Genomic DNA, 21,347 nt, shown 5'->3' on the forward strand with positions numbered 1-21,347 from the left:
CATGGACAAATGGGCTATCGTGGTGAAAGAGCATATTTGCATAACAACCTGGCGATCACTTTAATATCAGGTTAGCTTGGTTCAAACGTGCGACAACAATGAAAACATTACAGGGTAACAGGCAATGTCTTTTTCGTGTTTTCTTGACTTGATCAGGCAGTTCAATGGAAGTTCCAAGGAGGTACACAAAACATGACAGGATATGTATACGAATATAATGTCAATGTATAATAAAAACACATTTTAACAGCGTGACGGTACCTCGTTTACTAAGCTTACTCTGTATACCATAAATATATATTCTATATATATAGTTTTTACATTTATTTTAACGATACTAGTAATTCTAAGCTTCAACTCGTGAATTTAGTTCGGATTTTAGTCGATGAAACCTATCCTTTACAAAGTTATAAAAATCGTACTCTAATTCAAGATGTTTTTTCATAATCTCTTCTACTTCAGAAGAAGGTCCGTTCTTATTGGCCGTTCTAGTTCCTGTCATTTTGTCGTGGAGCGCGTCGTCTACAAAGAAATCAAACTTTTGTTTAAAAATGCGTTCTCTCTTTAAAGTTTTATAAAGATACTGTTCGCAGTTTTGTTGCGAGAGAAGGGGCGTGAAAATGTTGCATGACAACTTTAATAGCGCATCCTAAAATTCCCATGCCTCGCAACCTTTTCGGTACAGCAATTGTTGCAAAAATTAGTAAAGTTCTACCTTTCGCAACGATTGCATCACCTTCACATGTTCCTCACATTGGCCAAACTAAACAACAGATAAACAACACAAACAATGCCCCCAGTCTAGAACATTTGCGCTACACAATATTTTCGACCTTCGCACGAAACGCTGCATAAGAGTAACGGTGCCTTAATTGTGTCGTGCAATTTTAGAAATCAATAAAAGAAAGATAGTTAAACTATGCGACTGATGAAGGGGTTATTCCCGAAACGTTTCGCAAAACAACCCAAAATTTCAGCACTTTTTTTCAGGAAAAAAAACATTATATAGCACAGTAAGAAAGATGCTGTTGTGGTTGTTGTTGTTATTGTTTAATACCCTGCAAAGAATGAGCGGTTTTCAATCGAGTTTCGTAAAACCGAAACCAAAGCAATCACTCTGGCCAATCACAAAGGGCAGAGACAATCCAGTGAACCAATCAAAACTCGAAGCAAATACTTGTAGCCAGCGCAAAGCGCGGGAAAACGTGTCTATTCCTGATTGGTCGATAACGTGGCGTTAGTCAGCGTAGTAATGCAAAACCAAAGGCAAATTCGAATTACTTTCAATACTCAAGTACATAAAAACCGCCCTATATTCACAAGTGATGGTAAGAGAGCAACGAGCCAATAACAAAATGTGAACACTGACCTGGTCTCTTGTAAATGTCCAATACACCTTTGAAAAATTCTGGTAAAAGTATCTCAAGAACAGAAAGAAAATCTTCAAGCTCCTCAGTGACTCCCACCACCAGGTAATTTGTTATAACATTTATCTTGGCCTGTCTTAGAGCCAGTTGTGAAGGTTTCCTTAGGAAGAAAACAGGAAATAAACGACATCAGATTCAACAACAACAAAATGCCCATTCTCGTCCCCAGAGGCCGCGATCCTTCTGGTACATTTAACAGTAAAATAACTGTCACGGTAGACTTTTTCGCGGACGATCTTCCATAAATTCAGTACCGGAGGAAGAAGTTGATAAATCAATGATTTGCCATCGCTAACACATCTTTGCTCTTGACAGCTAACTGTTTCAAAGCTTCACACTCCTTTTCTTTCTGGTCCGCAATTTTTAAAACTGTCGGAGCTTGCGCTGAAGGACCGGAAGACCGCTATTCACGGACTTGAAATTGGAGCCGGCCAGAGGTCTCGATCCCTGGTGCTGACCAGAAGGATCGCGGCCTCTGGGGACGAGAAAGTAAAATGTCAGCCATTCAGATTTGAGCGGAATCGCAGAAGCCAGAGGCCGTGGTCAAACTCACTGTGTACGCACAGTTCCCGCGAAAACTGCAAGATGGTTTCTCTGAAAAGATGAATCTTGTACGGCGCAGATGCAAAGAAAGTAATAAAAATACAGTTTATCAGCTCATAAATTGGTTTCTTACTGCTCTTTTCCTTACGTTTTCTTACAAACGTCTTGCATATTTACACTTCAAATTCTTACAAACTTCGAGCCAGCGAAAACCGGAATGGACATTAGACTTTTGTGTTTGACCGCCATGAAGGCAGGGGTTGTTTTTCTTGGTGCTGGCCAAAAGGATCGCGGCATCTGGGGCTGAGAATGTATCTACAGAATGAGAATTTTATCAACATATTATCTGATCACCCTTAGAGCAGTTTTCACTTGAGAGTCGAAAGTAAATTGCGTTTGCTTTGGTTTTGCATTACTACGCTTAGTGATTGGCTTAAAAATCTCGCGCCACTTTTTCAGCCAATCAGAACTAAAACCGAAACCAATCGTGACTCGCTTGCGCACGTTTTCCCGCGCTTTGTGCCAGCTACGTGTATTTGCTTCGAGTTTTGATTGGCTCACTGGTTTGACTATGTCCTTTATGATTGGCCAGAGTAATTCAGTACTTTGGTTTTGGTTTTACGACACTCAATTGGAAACTGCTCTAACGTTTCCAAACTTCTCCGGCTTACCTGCAAAAGGCTTCGTGGCCACAAAAGTACGGAACAATGTAGAAAAGTCTTGAAGGATCAACGCATTCTTTTACTTCATTGAGGACACACTCATCAATTGTCTAATAAACAACAAAGCAAGCAAAGCAAGAAATGTGGAATAATATCTTATAACTTTAAGTTTATAATTTAATTAAATATTTCTTATGCCGTTGTGGACCTCCTTCTTAGGAGTAGCTTTTTAGCCTGAAACAGATGTTATGTCCTTTCCCGGAGCCCGTATTACCCTTATCCAGCGGAACTGATCGCAGTTTGCAGATTGCAGAGCGTCTAGAAGAGGCCTGGGGCCTACGTGGTTAGGACAAAAAAGAAAGAGAACTGAGGAGGACAGATCGAGAACCTCCTTTCCCCAAGGTCTCTCTATCCCAGTCTTCCCTCTTCCACAAACAAAGGAAGCCTGAAAACAGTCTCAGAGAAAGCTGTTGTATTTCTTCGTTCGAGGGTCATATGTGGGTTGAGTTTGCTGTTGGTTCCCGTCCTTGCTCCGAGGGTTTTTCTCCTGGTTCTCCGGTTTTCCTCCCTCCACAAAAACCAACACTCCAAATTCCAAAATCGATCTTCAATGCACGTACACGTCTCAACGAGCTCTAAGCTCTTCGGTGTTACGTGGGTAAATAAATTACATTTACATTTTTTACAAGTCCCTGCGTGTAGTCACTGAAACAAATCCCTTGAAGAGTTTACACTGACGTAGGGGGCTAACCGCAGGGGGCTAACCGCAGGGGGCTAACCGCAGGGGACTAACCGCAGGGGGCTAACCGCAGGGGGCTAACCGCAGGGATGTTTCCACTTGTTTTTGCGAGTGTTTTGGCCAAGATCAGAACACAGTTACCCTCGGCCAGGGCTCCAACCGCGTCCCACCGTGCCTAGCTAACACAAGACAAACCTGATTTTTCTCCTCCTCTGTGCCTTTAAAACTCCATGTTCTGTGTCCCTCCCTATAGTCCCCAAATCTTTTGAAGTAGTATGAAGAAACAAAGCGGCTGAGTGGATCCCGTATGAGGTTAATGTAAATGGGCTGAACTGCGCCAAACCTGTAGAGCAAAGAAATGGCATCAATGAGGCTTTAATTTTTTTAAGGCCTCAATTATGGGAGGCTAAAAATAATAAGATTGATATTATGGGCAAAACAGTTTCCTCGGGGATAGAGATCTATTCCCGAGGAAACTGTTTTTTTTTTTGCTCTGCCAAATTGAAGTTGAGAGCCCTTAAATAATGAAAATAAATAAAATTACCTAAAATACCGTGACAGAGCCCCTATCATTAACGTCGTTTAATCAAGTGTCGGAAAATACCCTAATTTTGAAAATTGGCTCTTGTAACCCTAATGTGTGACCATTCAAATAAAATTAAGCTATTGAGCAGTACATTTTCCCCTCAAGCGAACAGTTAACATGAGTCGTATTCACGCATACTGAGTTTTACCTTTTAAAGTCAACAAAATGTACATGGTGATGATAGATGAAGGGTCCTTGGAGGTTGTCTATAAAGTCCACATATTCTACCTGCAGTGAAACGTTGAGATTGTTCTTTAAATTTGTTATAAAATAGAACAAGTTCACGGAATACTTATTAGTAAACTGCATCAGAATCGGAGAAAATTTAGTGGTGAACTATAAAAGTTGATAGTGCCCTCCGCGGATGATAACTATAGTAAGCAAGCAAGCAAGCAAGCAAGCAAGCAAGCAAGCAAGCGAGCGAGCGAGCAAGCGAGCAAGCGAGCAAGCAAGCAAGCAAGCAAGCAAGCAAGCAAGCAAGCAAGCAAGCAAGCAAGCAAGCAAGCAAGCAAGCAAGCAAGCAAGCAAACAAGCAAGCAAGCAAACAAGCAAGCAAGCAAGCAAGCAAGCAAGCAAGCAAGCAAGCAAGCAAGTAAGACTTTATTTTATGAGGGTAACACTTGACAGTAATAAAACCGATAAACTTGTGGCCCTCAGAAAACTATCGCGTCACGTGATCAATTTAGACCAATCAGAATCGGAAAAAGTAGTTGTGGACTATAAACCATTATAGGAGACGGCTGCACGCAAGCTAGAATCCTTCTTCAAATTGACATGTTACCTGGTCTCGAAGATCAAGATGTAATAGTCTATATCTCGTTGAACCAATAACTGTGAAGCCATTTTTACTTGCCAGCGTCACCATAAGCTGTATCATAGTGCGGCTTCCACATTTTCCTACTCGGTTGTAAATCACTCTTTTCTGCGGTGAAGAGAGGAAATTGTGATTAGACAATAAAACCCAAATTTATTGGTAAACCACAGAGGCATATTTGTACGGAAGAATTGGTTTCCCTGGTAAACTTGGCAAAACAAAACCCTGATTCTTTGCACCAGATTTGTGTGAAACGGAAGCCAATCAATCAATCAATCAATCAATCAATCAATCAATCAATCAATCAATCAATCAATCAATCAATCAATCAATCAATCAATCAATCAATCAATCAATCAATCAATCAATCAATCACGAAAAGAAGAAAGTAGGAAAGTTACAATTACAGTTGCATCGATTGCTCAACAAAGAGAATTGATTCTATGAGTTGATTTAACGTTGGTACTAGTTAACTGAAAGAAAAGCGAAAACGAACAACATCTGTGGCGAGTCAGTTCATTGATACCTACCACTCTCGTTGTTGATGTCACTGGTACAAAATCTGGAAGTAAAAATACATATAAAACCCATAAAAAAGTCGAGTTGAGTTAACATACACAATTAATTGAGGAGCAGTGCACTTCCGTTATAAGTTAATACTCTAGCAAGTGTTAGTTTACCGTCGTTTCGTAATTAACAGCCCCGCAGAATTAGTTGGAATTCACAGGTACTCTCGAAAATTGAAAGAACTGATACGAGCAACTTTATTAGACTTCATTTCATATTACTGTCATATTTAACACACAAAAAAGTCTTCAACACCTCCCTGGTACTTTTAAAGGCACTGTGTTACGGCTAAGTTGATTTTATGTTATCAGTAATTTTTTTTTCATTATTTTCGCTATGTGACTAAATGTTTGTATGGTTCTAAATGACAAAACCGTAGCTTTATTGCAACCAAATTTGTCTCCCGGACGTTATAATTTAAAGTTACAAGCAGATCAACTGTGAAAACTGTTCCACCGGACCGTTTTTCAAAAACCCATAAAGCAATCCGTTTGAATCTTCGACACTTTTGGCCATCCGTACCTTCTTTTGCATTTGGTGTGTAATGTTATTTAAATATTCCTTCACTGTTTTAAGAGGTTATTTTATATATTCAAACGAATTTGATGGTCATTTCCAAAGTTTGGCGGCTTCAAGTCCGTGACATGGCCCCTTTAAACTCTAGTCACCCTTTACGCCACGCATAAACATTGCATTTGTAACCCCTTTTTTAAGGGACTCCTGTGATCAGAAACAGTCATAGGGTCTGATTACATGAGCCAAGCTAGCTCGCTTAAACGGGCTGGTTCGGTTTGCCGAGAAATCTTTCAGCCCTTTATTGACTTTATTATATAAGCAAAGGCAGCCCAGGACGGACTAGATTTTGTGTGAAGGACAGATAACATTTGGCGGGAATTGGTAGTTTGACTGTTGTGTAGGAGGGGCGTTTGTGGGGATTTAATTAACTCAATGGCTGAGCGGGCCGTACTGAAAAATAACGGCCTTAAGTCTTGACAGGACGGTTCGAAAAATCTTGGTTAATAAAAGATAAAAAGACAAAAAGATTTTTTCAAGTCAATTTTCTTTTCACTTTTGAAAGCCGTAACAATGCACGAATTCATTCGGGACAATATCGGTGCAAAAATCGCGAAAACCAAGTCCCGCGAAAATAAGTTTACAACAAGAACATTGAGAAGCTTGAGAAGCTTAAAATCGGGCGCTTTGCCTTGAAAGGCAGGGTACAGTACAGCAGAAACCACGAAGCAGTTACTTAAGTAGCACTCAGTCCGACTGTGTTTGTGTAAGTCACAGGGCTTGCATGAGCTGTATTAGTGTGCAAATATAATATCTAGAACGTTGTCGAGATTGCATTATTACTTAATGACATGATGGTTTCAATTTATAAATGTATCTCACACAATACAAATAAACGATTGAAGTAGACGACTAGACAATGTAAAGTTTTAAGACTTAGCAAAGTGCAGTGTATTGGTAATACTGTAAGGTGCGGTTTCATCTGAAGGTCGTGTGCTTTTCGGTATTTTCCAGGCATTGCACTTTGATGGGACAGTACTACAACTGTTTACCGGGGAACTACTATTGTCAAGAAAATGATCACAACTTGTTGATGAATGATTGAACATTTGTTTCATACCATTACTGTTATAGCAATTGATGAAGGCTTTTAGTCCTGAACCAAAGTATAAGGACTGGGAAATACTGAAACCCATTATCAGCCACCTTAAACGGAAATATCTTGTTGGTGTTTCAAGGAATCCAAGGAAACTTCACTCATCCCATGTATCTATGTATTGCGGTATTTTGTAATTTTTTGAGTGATTTTTGGGGATGTTTGGCAGGTGATAGTTAAAAACCAGAGCGTTCGAAACTAAGTAAGATCCGTAATCACAAACAACATACAGCCGTTTACCAGCACTCTTTAAAACTCCTGAAACCCTTCAAAATCAGGCAAAATAAATCTTTGAAATAACCTTTATCAATGTTTCTTATTTTTTATTCAGTTCTATAAAATGCCTTTCATACACTACTGTCAAACAAAAATTTCAATTTCCTCAAAGTTTCAAGACAAAAGAATAACAAATATTTCGTGCACAATGTAATTTGATTAAGCCAATATTATCACGTCTAAAAATACTTCAAGCAATTCAGTGAAAACCCGTTTTTTTTTTCGTATCAACGAAAACCACTTTCGAATAATCAATACATGAAAATAACAATAAGATCAAAAGGAAGAAAGGAACCTTTCTAATTATTTGAAGACTTTCAAAGCCGTGATATTATGCATCCAATTCGCGATAAAGTTTAATTACAACAAAATCCAAGTTCTCATTTTGAATTCCATTTTTTTCAGTTGATACCTTTATCCAACTTGTGAAAAATTCCATTCAAGTTCCTATTAATACTGTACATTCCCAATGTTTTGCTCAGGTCTTCAGAAGCGTCTTACTAACCAAATCTAAAATAATTCCAAAACATGCTGTACAAACATTCTACTCTTTGTGACAAACGACTTGACGACCAATTGTTCAGAAATGAAAATCGACACAGTTCTTGCTAAATAAAAAAAAGTTTTACGGCGGAGTCAGGCTCAAAAAATATACCGCAAGATCACACCCCCATTCATAGTCAGAAACCAGCAAACCATCTAGTTTGCTAAAAAAAACACTGCGTGACATCAATGACGTTACCTTTTTCATTTACAAAAATAACTTTAACTTGTCAAAGTAAGTGCAATTTCACAATGGTGAATATCAGTACAGTATGGGGCCCAGTTCTCGGCCGGGTCCAGTTCTCGGCCACTTTGTGTTTAACGCGTTTTTTCACACTCCAGTTGAATCAAAAGAAAAAGGTATTTCCTTCAAACGATAGACTGATTAATGTGCTTTAAGTATCTTGAGTTTGATCGTTCAATTCGATATAGAAAGCTCACACGTCGAGTTTACGCGGAGGTAGGTGAATTTGCATTCCCGAAAAAGTTGTTTGTTTACGGCTCCAAATTCATGGATGTAGTTAAATTCGTATTTTATTCAAAAGCCCCCACCATACGAGCTAATTTTTGGCATGTGAAACGTAGAATAATTCAGCTTTCTGCTTTAGTTAACTTTTCGTTGAACCGTTGTATTTTTTGGTCTTAATTTACTTCGAAATTTTTTCTTGCGACGTTTGCGTATTTGCCAGTTCTCGGCCACCCTGCTCGCTATCACAGCTTAGCGCTTGGTTTTTAATATAATTTCATCTGCTGCTGCGAGAATGAAAGAAATAAATGTTTTAAAAATAAAGTTCAATCTTATCTCTAAGTTTTGAGCTGACTCTTGTCTTGTCTATTATTTCTACAACACCTAAATCTTTCAAGACCTTTTCACTGCAAAATAAACCATCTAAATGCACGGGTCACACAATGCGGTTTTGCCAGAACCTGCACATAGGCAACTAGGCGCGTTAAAATCCTTCTTTTCTAAAGTAAAACAAAGCATCATAAAAGTAATTTGGGATCGATATAGTATAAATAGGTTTACAGAGTGATTTTATGACTGTGAAAATTAATTGAGCATTTTTTTTACAGATAATTACGCACAAGCTTTTTAGTGGCCGAGAACTGGGCCAAGGTGGCCGAGAACTGGGCCCACAAATGGAGCTTTTATTTTTATTATTGCTCGGGCAAATTAATTTTTGACCGGTCGATAGCTTTACACCAAAAAGCTGAATAATGTAGCTAGCTCTGGAAGAAATTTCAAGTTCCTGCGGTTCTTCTGAGGTAAGAAATACAAGTTTACGTCAAAAGTGGCCGAGAACTGGGCCCCATACTGTACTTTGCCCCGTAAGCTTTTTTCTCTGTCCTTCCGCCGAAGCAAAAAAACACAACCTGATTACACATTAACCCAAAAGTCGACCAAGTGTGCCTGCAACGATTTCCTGTCAAAACTAAAATGAAAACCATTGCGGTATGCGTCACCCGTAGCGGTTTTGTAGCAACCCCAAGCTATCCCCGTCTTTTTGGCCGCGCCAGGAGACTACGCTCTAGGACGACCAAAGGGTAAACTATAAATCGGCCACGCCCGATTAATAAGGTATATCACATATGCCCTGTAGTGGTTATCTGTGCTGATCGCTAGTGCCCCTATCAAATTAGGAACCTATTTAGGAACCTAAGTAGCCTAAAATCCCACTAAATACCATTTCTATAAGAACCTATTAAGCCTGAGTTGGAAAAATCTAAGTTCTTCTACGTGTTGTTTTTTTTACTGTAATTTAGGTAATTTCGTCTTTCAACTACTTCTATATTTTTTTCTATTCAATCGTGTACGCATAACTCTCTATGGCACCCAAAGGGTGAGTTCTAATGCTAAGGTAATTGTCGAAAACTCATATTTTGCGCTAGTTCGTTGGCTCGTGTAGGGCAATTAAAAAGGAATACAGTCAACTCTCGCCTTGCGGACACCCCGCTATTGCGGACACTCGCTATTACGGACAAAATCCAGATCCCCGGCGAAAGAGGTTTGACTGGAAATGAGTCCCGCTATTACGGTTTCTCGCTATAACGACTATAACGGACACTAAAGGACGCCCCGAGCGTGTCCGCTATAACGAGAGTTGAATATAGTCACATAATGGTTAAACGGAATACGCAACATATTGCAGAAAACAGTTACAATGTGATAATTGATAATATTCACACTTCAGAACGTCGAATACTCAATGCAAGCCCAAGATCCATCGCTTTTGTTCAAGATTTAAATTAAAATTGAAAAATCGCGAAAGCAGCTGTTTAAATTGGCATAAGATAACCGTAGTGTTTTAAATTAATTTTCGCGTGTATCCAAGGGTCATATTTTGTGATTAGAAGAATGTAGTGCATCGAAAACAAATTCTAAAGTGATTTTTAATTATTTCTAACTTGATTCAAAGCTGGATCAAAAATTTCCTTTATCTTAATATGACAATAATATTAAACTAAAAACAACAAAAATTTTAATTGTCAGTTTCGTACATAGGACTACTTTTGTTTGTTAGTTTGTCTTTTCTGAATGTTAATTGTTGAGAAACTGAAGGAAATGACATTTTAACAGTTGACGGCTGTCCGCGAATAACGATTTCATGGCAACTTATCTTGACTTTATTTGGTCCTTTCAATTTGTACTAAGTTTAAGTCACGTTGTGCAAGGCTTGTTTAATATTTTAATTCGTTTGTGTCTGTAGCATTGTCATTGGGTTCTTGTATGTATTATTGTCATTGTAATTTATAAAAAAAAAAAAAAAAAAAAAAAAAAAATCTTGACGATAAATTTTATAGTTAATGGTTTTCGTAGCAAGACAATAAAAACAAACCAAATCCACTTCAGTCCGTTAAAAGCCGTATTTACTATTTGATTTTATAACAAGTAAACTGAAATGTCGCAAGTGATTAAAAATATTATTGCATTCTGCCACATTCGGCCCAGCCATAAGTCAAACCTTCGCGCTTTAAGCTTCTTCTTAATATTTCCAGCGTATTAAAGTTCCCATAGCAAGCAATGACCCAATTATAGAGCGAACAACAAGTAATGTTTAATAAATGAGCAGCAGTGTTTTATCTTACCGGAATTTTACGGTAGGTCTATTTTAATATATTAAAATTTTAACTTAGCCCTGAGGCATAAAACAAGAAATTATTTGTTCATGAAGTTAGAATTTTAAATCAAAATAGGCCTATAATGCTAAAGAAAAAAAGACTTATTACGATATTTGGCGATCCTCAAAAACAATTGCTTTTGTTACGTGGATAAATAAGAGCGAAACTGTAAATCTGTAATACGATAACAAGAAAAAGTAGAAAAGAACGGAAAAGGTCAGTTAATTTGTAACCTTGGATCACGCATTGAATGTTTTGCACGACAAAGACCAAAGATTGCTAAAGATGCCAAATAATTCTAAACGCCTTATAGTTAGTAGAGGGGTATATCCTCTTTTGAACTCAATCTCGGCTTTAAAGAGAATTTCTGGGAAATACGTTCATCGGAAATACACTGCTAAAGGTCCTAAAGCAGTGGAAGGCATAAAAATCGAATGACTATTTTTAAAAATTGACTGACTTACCTTGCCAGCTGTGAATACTATAACGATAGCGGCCTTCCTTGACGTCTGTACTCCTTTGATCAGTGATGATTTGATATTCAAATGGTAGGACCCGAAATAAGAAAAAGTGGCTACTATAACTAATACAAACGCGATGAGTAAAACGAGGAGAAAGTTTCAATCTCTGCCTTGTATACATGATCCGTGACGGATGTTGAATTGTTCCCGAGCGTGCCACTGATTTTAACGTTTAGCGGTTAATGCTAATATAACATTGTACAAGTGTTAGCGACCGAACCATTGATGAATTGTAAAGCAAATAACACGTCGGAATATTAAGTGTAGAAAATGACTTGATAGTATGTGACATTTATCACTTAACGGGTTACCGCTGTACATTGCTGCCCGCGGAGCTTTAGCACAAAGCTTTCGATTTCAGTCTCACTGTTTACCCTCCTTTTTTTCAGCTGTAAATCGCCTTGAACTTAAAATTCGAGATGTTTATCAACGAACATTGTGAGGCCATGATATATTGCGGTAAATTATATATATATGGGTTATTGAACAAGCTTGTTTGGTATGACAGGATATTGACTAAGTTTTTTTTGAGTGTTAATGTTGTCTCGGTCCAAAAACACGCAAAAAATAGGACGAGGCCAGTATCCTGCTATCTTGACCGAAAAAGCCTGGTCAATAAAGTATTTATTAGATGATATGCTTTTTAGAGCACTGAAAAGAAAGCCAGTTACATGCACAATCAATAGTGCGCGCTATAAAAATCAGTTTCGTTGGCTTACAGGTTTAATGAATAAATGAATGAGTGTCCAAAATTCTTGAATGAATCGAGACCAGGGCCGTACCTAACGGGGGAACAGGGAGGGGGGGGGGGGCAGTTGCCCCGCCAGAAAAACGAAATTTCTTACACAGCGTTTGATTTTGTTGGGCTATTTCTTGTAGCTATATTGGAGTTTGCCCCCGCATCAGAGTTTAGCGGAGTTTGCCCCAGAAGACAAAAAATCCTAGGTACGGCCCTGGAAACGATTGAGACGAAGTGAAACGATGCGACAACAGCGAAATTCACCTCTTTTTAACCCTCAAAAGTGTCTTGAAATGGCCTTAATCTGCGAATCAACGTTGGAGTCTTGTTTTTAAGTCGTTTGCATTTTAATTTTTGTATTTAGCCGTTTTTTGTCGCAAATGAAAATTCACCAAACTCTTTAATTAACATTTGTTGTTTAATTTGTTTGTTTTCATTTGCTTCAAGACCAGGAGCCCCGATTATGGCTCCTGTTCAAGACCTAGCTATTTCTTGGTAATCGGACTCGTTAAAAACAGACAGAAAATCTTTGTTTTGTTTCGTAAACAGTTTCATAGTGCAAAAAAAGCTTTTTGAAGTAGAGTCAGAAAAAAAAAATTTTACTTGCGGGAACACAACGGGCGATCCCGCTCGGGTAGCCAATCAGAACACAAGATGTGCTTCATCTTGACCGCCCACGGGCTAAGTCATATATTATTTTAAATAAAAAATGTTTTTTTTTTTTTTTTTTTCTCCCCCAGGGGAGAAGGTGCGACCATAAAGATCGTAGTCTCTGAGGAAGAGAATGGAGGCAGTGTTACGTCAGAGAAAATCAGATTGCGCAAGTGCAAGGACGGAAAGAAAAATAGACCCGCAATGCCTACATGTGTTTTTTTTTTTACTGATCTTGAGGCTAGTTCCGCTGGCGGGGAAATCAGTCGATCGTGTACTCACACTATAGCCGGACTAGGCAAGCAGAGTAAGAAGATTAATTGTTTCCTTTTAGCTAGCTTAACGTGGTGAAAAAAGAAAACCGACGAGACTAGAGGATAACATGCATAGATTCATTAGTCAAAGACACATAATGGAGCTTTATTCAAATTCATGTGTATTTGCAAACTTCACAATGTAATGTTTACACCACTAACTCTGACAGTTTAATGGTCTCTTTCAGATTTGGCGGATGCTTTTGGGGATGTATCAGAACAGACAGATATAGATCTGGTCATGAAGTCACTGATAATCAAAGAAATTTGGCTACTTTCGTGCGAGATAAAAAGAGAATTGACTAGCGATGTGTTCTTCAAAATTTTTGTCAAAAAAGCATCTTTCTTCTTTTAGTGGGTCGTAAACTTAGTGATATATTCATTCTTCTTAACAAAAACTGCGGAAACTCCGCACATAAAAGTAACTCTTTTTTATCGTATTTCTGTTTCTTCTATGGTTGAGTCTTGAATTTAATTTCATCCTTCAAAAGAAAGTATCTATGATTTTTAAGACTGAAAGTTTGACTGCAGAAGAACTCAAATGAAGAGCAACATATAAATTTGCCATTTGATACTATGAATAAATTTTATTTTTCTCAATGGGCTAGTAATGTAGCTGTCAACAAAATGTTTTGATTGGCTTTATTAACGGAAAGCTCTCAATTTTCGCTACATATTTATAATCAGCAATTAGCCTTGAATTACAGCTTGATATAGTTTACTCCTGAATACATACAAAGATAAACACTGACTTTTAAAAGCAATTTCACAAGCCAAAAGAATCCTTTCCATCAACACGTGAACTGTTTAGAGTTATTCATTTTAATAATAGACTGGGTTTTATAAACAAGTTAAATGATAAAGTACTTTTTCAAGCCTCCTACCTTACATTATGCAAAGAAAAAACCCTTGCTTTCCCTGAGTTTCCTTGACTATTTATCGAGAACGAAAAATTAAAATCAAAGGTAAGTTAGTTAGAGTTTTGCACTGGCTAAAAATGGTCATTGATTCATTTAAACCAAGCGTTTTCGTGTTCTAAATACCGAGTTGTTTTAGTGGTTCAATATTCGAAATTAACTATTTTATCGAACTTAGAACTCAGTTCTTTTAACGAGGGAGCTAGGTAACAGAGGTTTTGTTGTAATCAGCCTTTAAATATATAGTGTTTTATATGTGTCTGTACATAAATCAGTCGTTTTTGCAACTAAAAAATCCATGAATACTCAACGAGGTCTTTACTCTTTTCTCTCGCTGCCTCCTATTGCAGAACCACACTCGAACAACCTCTCTATCCAGGCGTAATCCCTCAGCTATGCGGATGATTTCTTGGGAAGACGGCTTGGGGTGTTTAAGGAAGTGATCTTCCAGGTGCTCTTTAGCAGTAAGCCCGATGGTAGTGCGTCTTTTTCTGCGGCGTTCGGCGTTGAATTTATCTCCGCATGCCCCACCAGAACATTCGGCCTCCTCAAGCCAGCGCGCCAGAATCGGCTTCAGCTTGCAGGCGTTCTTGAAGCTCAGTTGGAGATTCTCGAAGCGGCAGATTGTGGTTTGACTGAAATCCGTGCCGTGGACTGTAGCTAGTGCAGCGCCGACGTTCGTCTGTGTGAAACCTAGCTTGATACGACGGAGTTTGAACTGCGTTGCGAACTCTTCCAATTCGCGAAGTTTGGACGTGTCGATGGCAAAGCCCAGTCCATGGGAAGCTGCCATGCCGGGATCGCTGTCAAAACCCCCTATAGGATTGAGGACAAATGGCGACGCGACATGAATATTGGCACGCGGGTCCATTTTACTACAGTGCGTTACGGGCGGCAACGAAGATGGGTGCGAAGGCATCATTGTAATCGGCGTCTCTCGAACCATTTGCTGAAAAGGCGCGTAAGAAACCTCTGTGGGATACGGCGGACAAGCCATGGCTGTTTTCAACCTCTCTTCGTCTTGTTGTCGGAATGATGGCGCAAATCTCTGAGCCGTCATTTAAAGCAAACTCCGCACGCTGCAGGCAATAATTGTAGATAACAAAACCGTCCACGCGAGCTCCTTACGAGCGGAAGAAATCAAGTCGGAAACACGGCAAAAGTGCCGATGTTTTAGGTTCAAAGTGCTCTGCTATCGCTGCGCTATATAGATGAGAGATAAACACTGTATTTTGATACAGTGCGCGCTAAAAGCAAGTGTAATTTCCAGACTATAGATGAGCTGCGAAGTGAGATTGAAAAGATTTGGAGGGCGGAACGAAAATACAGTTGTTAACCTCACGCGATTTTTCAACGAGTTTAAATTTTCTTGATGGCCTTGTTACGGCTCCCCGATTTTTTTTTGCGGAATTTTTTAAAGGATCTGTTTAAACTTAAAACGTTAAATTTTAGTTCGGATGTATTCCTTTTTCCGTAACGTCAGGATAGAAAATTTCAGGAAGGCTTATCCATTACTTCGAATCACGAAACCCAATAAGCTCACACTCGAGGAAAGTGCGATTATAGTTTATGTTATACGTAATACAGTTCTTATTTCTCTCAAGACTTAATTAGAACTCGCAATCGGAAGTTAAACACCATTTAAATTTAGTTAGGGAAATCATAACTCGAGGCGACTTCGATTAGTTCGCTGTTAGTTAAGAAGTTAGTTAGATTCCGTGCTTTTCCTATCGGATTTGCTCAGTGCCGCTTTTTTATCTTTTACTCAGTCAAATTTGAGCAAAAGAATTATTTTTATTTTCCGATCGTGCGAATTACAATATCGAGACTTCTCAGTTCCCACTGACTAACAATAAAGAACGGTTTAGTGTTTTTACTTTTTAACAGATCGCCAACGGATAATTTAAAGACAAAGAAATTCTTAGCTTGCGCGTAAGTGATAATAAGTTGTTAAAACCAAAGGCGCAAATGTTTCCATATTAATGATTCCCAACGGAAGATGTTTAAAGATAAACGGCTGAAGTCACCAAGCAAAGGATAAATCATTAATGCACTGAACACATTAAGCCGAACTTACAAAGATACACCGAGCTGGCTTATGAATTATTACGACTATTATAAACGCCGTTTTAAAATTCTTGTTAAGCCTACAGACTGCGCAATTAACCGCCTTTATTAGCCGAAAACGAATTCAAATAGAAATTATTTTGGTTATGCCTAAGGTTTTTTCGCATATATTAAAAATTCGCAATCTACAGTGACTCATTGTTAATAGCACGGGGCAGATTTAATTTTCCTTTTGTCAGACCATAATCATGATTGTAATGATATAGTGCTAGTTTTCAAAAAAGAAACATCACAGATTGATAAGCACGCAATTGATTGATCTAAAAAGTACGTCGATTCGACTGCTACACGCGAATGGCAAAACTTGATCCGACTCTATTGCCGGAAATATCTTTTTGTTGAGAAACAAAACAAGGCGAAGCTTTCTGTGTCTGACTATTGAAACTCGCAGTTTTCATTGAAACAATCTTTTCGTTTTTTCTGAGTAGGAATGAAAAACTGATTTTGGCGGCGGAGAAGTCGCCGAAAAGACACGAAAACGGCACAAAGACAAAATTTAAAATTAAAAGTTTGAAACAGAAACATTCAGACCTTTCTCGAAGGTCAGCTTCAATAAAATGAATATTAACTCAAAGTAACCTTGGCCGAGAGAACATGCATGAAAAACCACGACTGTTTTAGCAATGTAGCAATGTTATTATTGCGTTGCACTGCTGCGAGATAAAATTGCATAATTGTTGTGGCGTTGTACCACAGTCTTTACGAAATAAAATGTTGTCAAAAATGTTCATCTTGTAATGGTGTTTCTTATATAAGGTAGCGATGCTTCAAGCGACATATGTCCCAACAACATTTCTAGACAAGTTGCATGAAAAGTTGGGCAAAGTTTGTTTCAATATATTCTTTCTGTTTATCCACTCTGTTTATTTTTGACCGCTTTAGCTGTAAGGATCAGTTTGCCGTCAATATTTTAAAAAGGTGCATGTTGTCTATCAAAGGAAATGAGGTACCGTAAAAGCTTTATTAACCTGGGGCTTATTTCTTTTTAGGAGCCTTTGAGGAGGGGGGAGGGGGGGGGGATTAATAGAGAAGTGCTTAATAGACACGAGGGGGTTAGTTAACTTTTTGATATTTTAGTACTGTTTGTTAAAGCATTTTCTCAAAATAGCACCCGTTGATGTGATATGATCTGCAATGGCTGATGCGTGACAACTCTTCGAAAGTGCTTTGAAGTGTTTAGTTTTCCTTTCATGCAATCGACGCTTCGTTTTTACAGTCTAAAAATACTGTAAAATTCCGGTTATAAGCCCCCCAACTTATAAGCCCTCCTGGTTATAGGCCCATCAACCTGGTAACAAAAAAATACATCCGATAATAAGCCCCCCCGGATATAAGCCCCCCTCTACCGGATGACAGAACTGAACAGGTCTAAATGTTGCTTCTTGTGCGTTTTTAACTTAAAAACGTATTGCGATCAACAATACCGAGACTCGTTTCGAAACGTTTTTTTCATTCCGCTTATAAGCCCTCCCGGATATAAGCCCCTTCGCTTATAAGCCCACCCAAAACCCCTTACGAAGTTGTATAAGCCCAGGGCTTACAACCGGAATTCTACGGTAATCGCAGTCACCGGCAACTTGCCTTATAAACAGCTTTGGACATTTGATAGCGGCTGAGCCTGTCCTTTTATGGGAAAAAAGACTTAATACGGCGAGTGTTTTAGAAAATAATTTTGAGATTAAAACAACCATAAAATTTATAGATACAAGATTTAATTTGTTTGTCATTATTTTACTTTGGAATCCTTAATAGGGCAAAACGATGAAGATTTCTTTTTGGGAACACTAGTAATAGGGTCCTGAGGTTTGTTTTGCTGTTTATTTACTACATCATTCATGTTATAAGCAATAATACCATTGGGGTAACCATTGCGTGTCAAAGGAATATTGAACTTGGACTGGACTCTGGACTGGACTCTTAACTCTAAGAGTCCAGAGTCAAGGACCAGGGTCCAGTGTCCAGGGTCCAGGGCCCAGGGCCCAGGGCCCACTGTCCAGAGTCCAGTCCAAAGTTTCTTAAGAACATCTGAAAGTTGATGTTTTTACGGCTCTCCTCGAGGCCACAGACACTTGGACATATAATATCGATCGTGGCAAAATCAATGCTGTTGTTTTCCTAGACCTAAAAAAGGCCTTCGACGCCGTTGACCATGAAAGCCTTTTGTCTTAATCAAGTCATTACGGTGTATACGGTAATTCAAACCAATGGTTTAGGTCATATTTAGAAAACCGCACACAAATGTTCTCCATCAATGGTACGCTCTCCAGTAGTTGTTCATTATGTTGTGGTGTCCTCCAGGGAACGATTTTAGGGCCACTACTATTTCTATTATATATATAAACGATCTTCCCGAATTGTCTCTCAAATTGTGAGCCAAGGATGTACGCAGATGACACCCACCTTACATACGCGAGTGACAATACAGACAATATTCAATTACGCTTAGATCCAGGGTCTCCTATACCTCTTTGCAAAATGGAATCACGTAAAAATATTTGGTTTTCACGCGTCACAAATAGGTCTAAAAACGTTTTCACGTTCACGCAAAAATCATGGCGATCCCTGTTTACTCGTAAGATGTAAGTCCGGATATTGTGTCTGTCAAGATCACGCACGCAGCAAAATAGCTGACAAAAGTTGCATTTGTTTACTGAAACCAACCACAGGGCTAAAACAAAGACGTGCGTTTACAAGAACTAACTAAAAAATCAGAAACAAAGTCACGAAACGAAGATGATTCACGATTCACGTCTAATTCAACTCTTCGTTCACGGGTCACGTTTAAGCTTAAAACTGCGTTCACGTGCACGTAAAAAGATCTTAAAATTGCAAATCACGAATCACGAAAAAATAAAAGCCAAAATCACATTTCACGGCAGAAAATGGCCTCAATCAGCTTCACGTCTGTACACGCAAATTGCTACATGTACTAAATTCACTTTTAAAATGCTTTCAACACCATATAAGTTTGATTAATTGGATTTGTTTCAAAACCATGAGTGGGGCGTTTAAGTAAAACTCTAGATATACTTTACAAACCTGGGAGAGCTTCATGAATTCCACTCCTTTTTTAACCGACGCTTTTTTGTTTGTTTCCTTAATAGTCACCCAATATCTTAATGGAAACCTTGACGAAGGCTCAGAATACGCTGTCTTCCAGCGGTCTTTTGCCGAAAACGGTGATTATGAAAATGAGGGATTTGTTAAATTTACCACCAAGGAGACCGAGGAAACCGAAGATGATGGATTATCGGCAACAATCGTGGTATTGTCAGTAATAGTTGGGTTGCTTGTTCTGCTGATCGTGTTTGGTGGGATTGTTATGTGGCGTCGCTTTCAACGTAATGGTGCGTCTCTTCGTTACAATCTCTGCTAGTTATGATTTCATATTAGCGAAAAAAATGAGACAGTATTTAAAACAAATACAACTGTTTTTTTTTTTCCTTTCTTGGCTCTTTTATATTTCAACAGAGACTAAATCAAGCTCAAGGAATCCGCAGTATTGTTCCACGCTGGAAAACTTAGAAATGTCTCCTTCCGTGAATCCAACAACAAACGAGCTAGGGTATAGCAACGTAGCCACGGAACCAAGCTACTATAACACAGGTCTTGCTCGCAACGTGCCAGCAACTGAAGGGCAGATCACATATGAAGAGATTGATAAAGTACAGTCCAACCAAGTTACCAACTATGATGATGTTCGTCCAACGACTGAGGATATTTATCAGGAAATTGATGAAGGAACCCATTACCAGCCATTAAATAGAGATCGTCAGGTTACTTCCGAAGGATATATTAAACCAGCCTCGGGCCAAGCTTCATTGTCAAACCCTTGAACTATAATCAACAATCATATGGTAAAGTTAATACCATGAATAGGAAGATAAATTAATCACTCCTCCTTTGACACATCATGCCGAACACAAATGAAGTAAAAGGAAAGGAACAGAAGATAAGAAAAATTATTGCACCAAAACACAATTACTTACAAACAATGGTATAAAAATGATGTGCCCTCATTTGTGTTATATACTTGAAGAAGTTGCCAATGAATCAATGATGGCATGGCCAAAAACGTGCAGCTGTATTTGTGTTATATACAAATAATATATATGACTGGATTTATCAAAACCAGGTTAATGAAATTTTCACCGTTTTAAGCGCAAATCGCTGTGAAGTAGACGATATAAAAACTAAAGTGAATGTCAGTCTTTTTTCTCTCCTCCTCTCTCTTATCTTCCTTTCAGCGCTGTTGTTCATTTTTTTCTCGGCATGTTTTCAGCCATATCGCATACCCGTTATATGTTATATACCCGAAGAAGACGCCCATGAATCGATGATGGCATGGTCAAAACCAGTCAGCTGTATTGATTTTATAATTTTTTGTCTTGTATATTCACCAGATTTAATAGTGACACATTCAATTGATCAGTGGCAAATGCAGACCTTGAACAAATTCGAGAGAGCTAGAGGAAATGGCACTTTTGTAACATTTTAGGGCACTTTGGTAACTAGAATGGGGCACTTTGATAACGTGTAGGGCACTTTGATAACATGTAGGGCACTTTGGTAACATTGTAGGGCACTTCGGTAACTTTTTAGGGCACTTTGGTAACTTTGAGGCACTTTAGTAACGTAATCTTCAGAACGCCTTTATGCATACCGCAAATAAAAATCAGTAGAAAATAACAGTTTTAATACAATTTGATGCTTCAAAAGTGTTTGGCGCCTATCAGAAGCTACGTCTTTTTACATACACACTTAACAGCAGAGGTTTAAAGGATGGTTTTATTGGCATATTGCAACCAACAAATTAAACCTAATTGAACTCATTGAACGCTACAACTTCAATAAGCTCGTGATCATCAAAAGTTAATGTATGTGCTAGTATTGTTCCAGTCCTTTAGTGCCCACGTGCAGTAGAAAAGTCGACTGGGATGATCATTCTGTCAAACCCATACTGAGCAGTCAAGCCAGACAGTCAGGCAAATAACAAACAAAGATAATTCTACTTCCCAATCATAGTCAGCAGATCATGCATTGGACAAGCAGCCTGAAGCTTAAGGATTCTGCATCCACGCAGAGCAGTCAATTGCAATCCCATGCTGGACAGTATAAGCTGGATGAGTAAT

At 38.6% G+C, this 21,347-nt stretch overlaps 3 protein-coding genes across 3 annotated transcripts; 1 reads left to right on the forward strand and 2 right to left on the reverse strand.

Moving 5' to 3' along the window:
- Nucleotides 1–35: 35 nt before the first annotated feature.
- Nucleotides 36–11,729, reverse strand: LOC144655958 (uronyl 2-sulfotransferase-like). Its single transcript, XM_078516157.1, is given in 10 exon segments — nt 36–522; nt 1,370–1,527; nt 2,642–2,742; nt 3,567–3,714; nt 4,106–4,185; nt 4,739–4,879; nt 5,302–5,333; nt 11,411–11,461; nt 11,464–11,563; nt 11,565–11,729. Coding segments are annotated over 10 exon segments (1,011 nt in total). The 5' UTR covers nt 11,589–11,729; the 3' UTR covers nt 36–346.
- Nucleotides 11,730–13,209: 1,480 nt separating this feature from the next.
- Nucleotides 13,210–15,468, reverse strand: LOC144655964 (pituitary-specific positive transcription factor 1-like). Its single transcript, XM_078516165.1, has one exon. The coding sequence runs from the start codon at nt 15,146–15,148 to the stop codon at nt 14,360–14,362; it is 789 nt and encodes a 262-aa protein (XP_078372291.1). The 5' UTR covers nt 15,149–15,468; the 3' UTR covers nt 13,210–14,359.
- Nucleotides 15,469–18,690: 3,222 nt separating this feature from the next.
- On the forward strand, nt 18,691–20,592 carry LOC144657893 (uncharacterized). The gene is made up of 3 exons (XM_078518244.1): nt 18,691–18,700; nt 19,320–19,562; nt 19,687–20,592. The coding sequence occupies exons 1-3, from the start codon at nt 18,691–18,693 to the stop codon at nt 20,049–20,051; spliced, it is 618 nt and encodes a 205-aa protein (XP_078374370.1). The 3' UTR covers nt 20,052–20,592.
- The last annotated feature ends 755 nt before the right edge of the window (nt 20,593–21,347 follow it).

This window comes from Oculina patagonica, chromosome 6 (assembly GCF_052425735.1).
Source record: "Oculina patagonica isolate OP01 chromosome 6, crgOcupat, whole genome shotgun sequence".
Classification (NCBI taxonomy): Eukaryota; Metazoa; Cnidaria; class Anthozoa; order Scleractinia; family Oculinidae; genus Oculina; species Oculina patagonica.

Excerpts from the sequence above, each read along its gene's own strand:
- LOC144655964 (XM_078516165.1), bottom strand. The coding sequence starts at position 15,148 with ATGACGGCTCAGAGATTTGCGCCATCATTCCGACAACAAGACGAAGAG.
- LOC144657893 (XM_078518244.1), top strand. Across the intron at positions 19,563-19,686 it reads GCGTCGCTTTCAACGTAATG|AGACTAAATCAAGCTCAAGG; the intron begins GTGCGTCTCTTC and ends ATATTTCAACAG.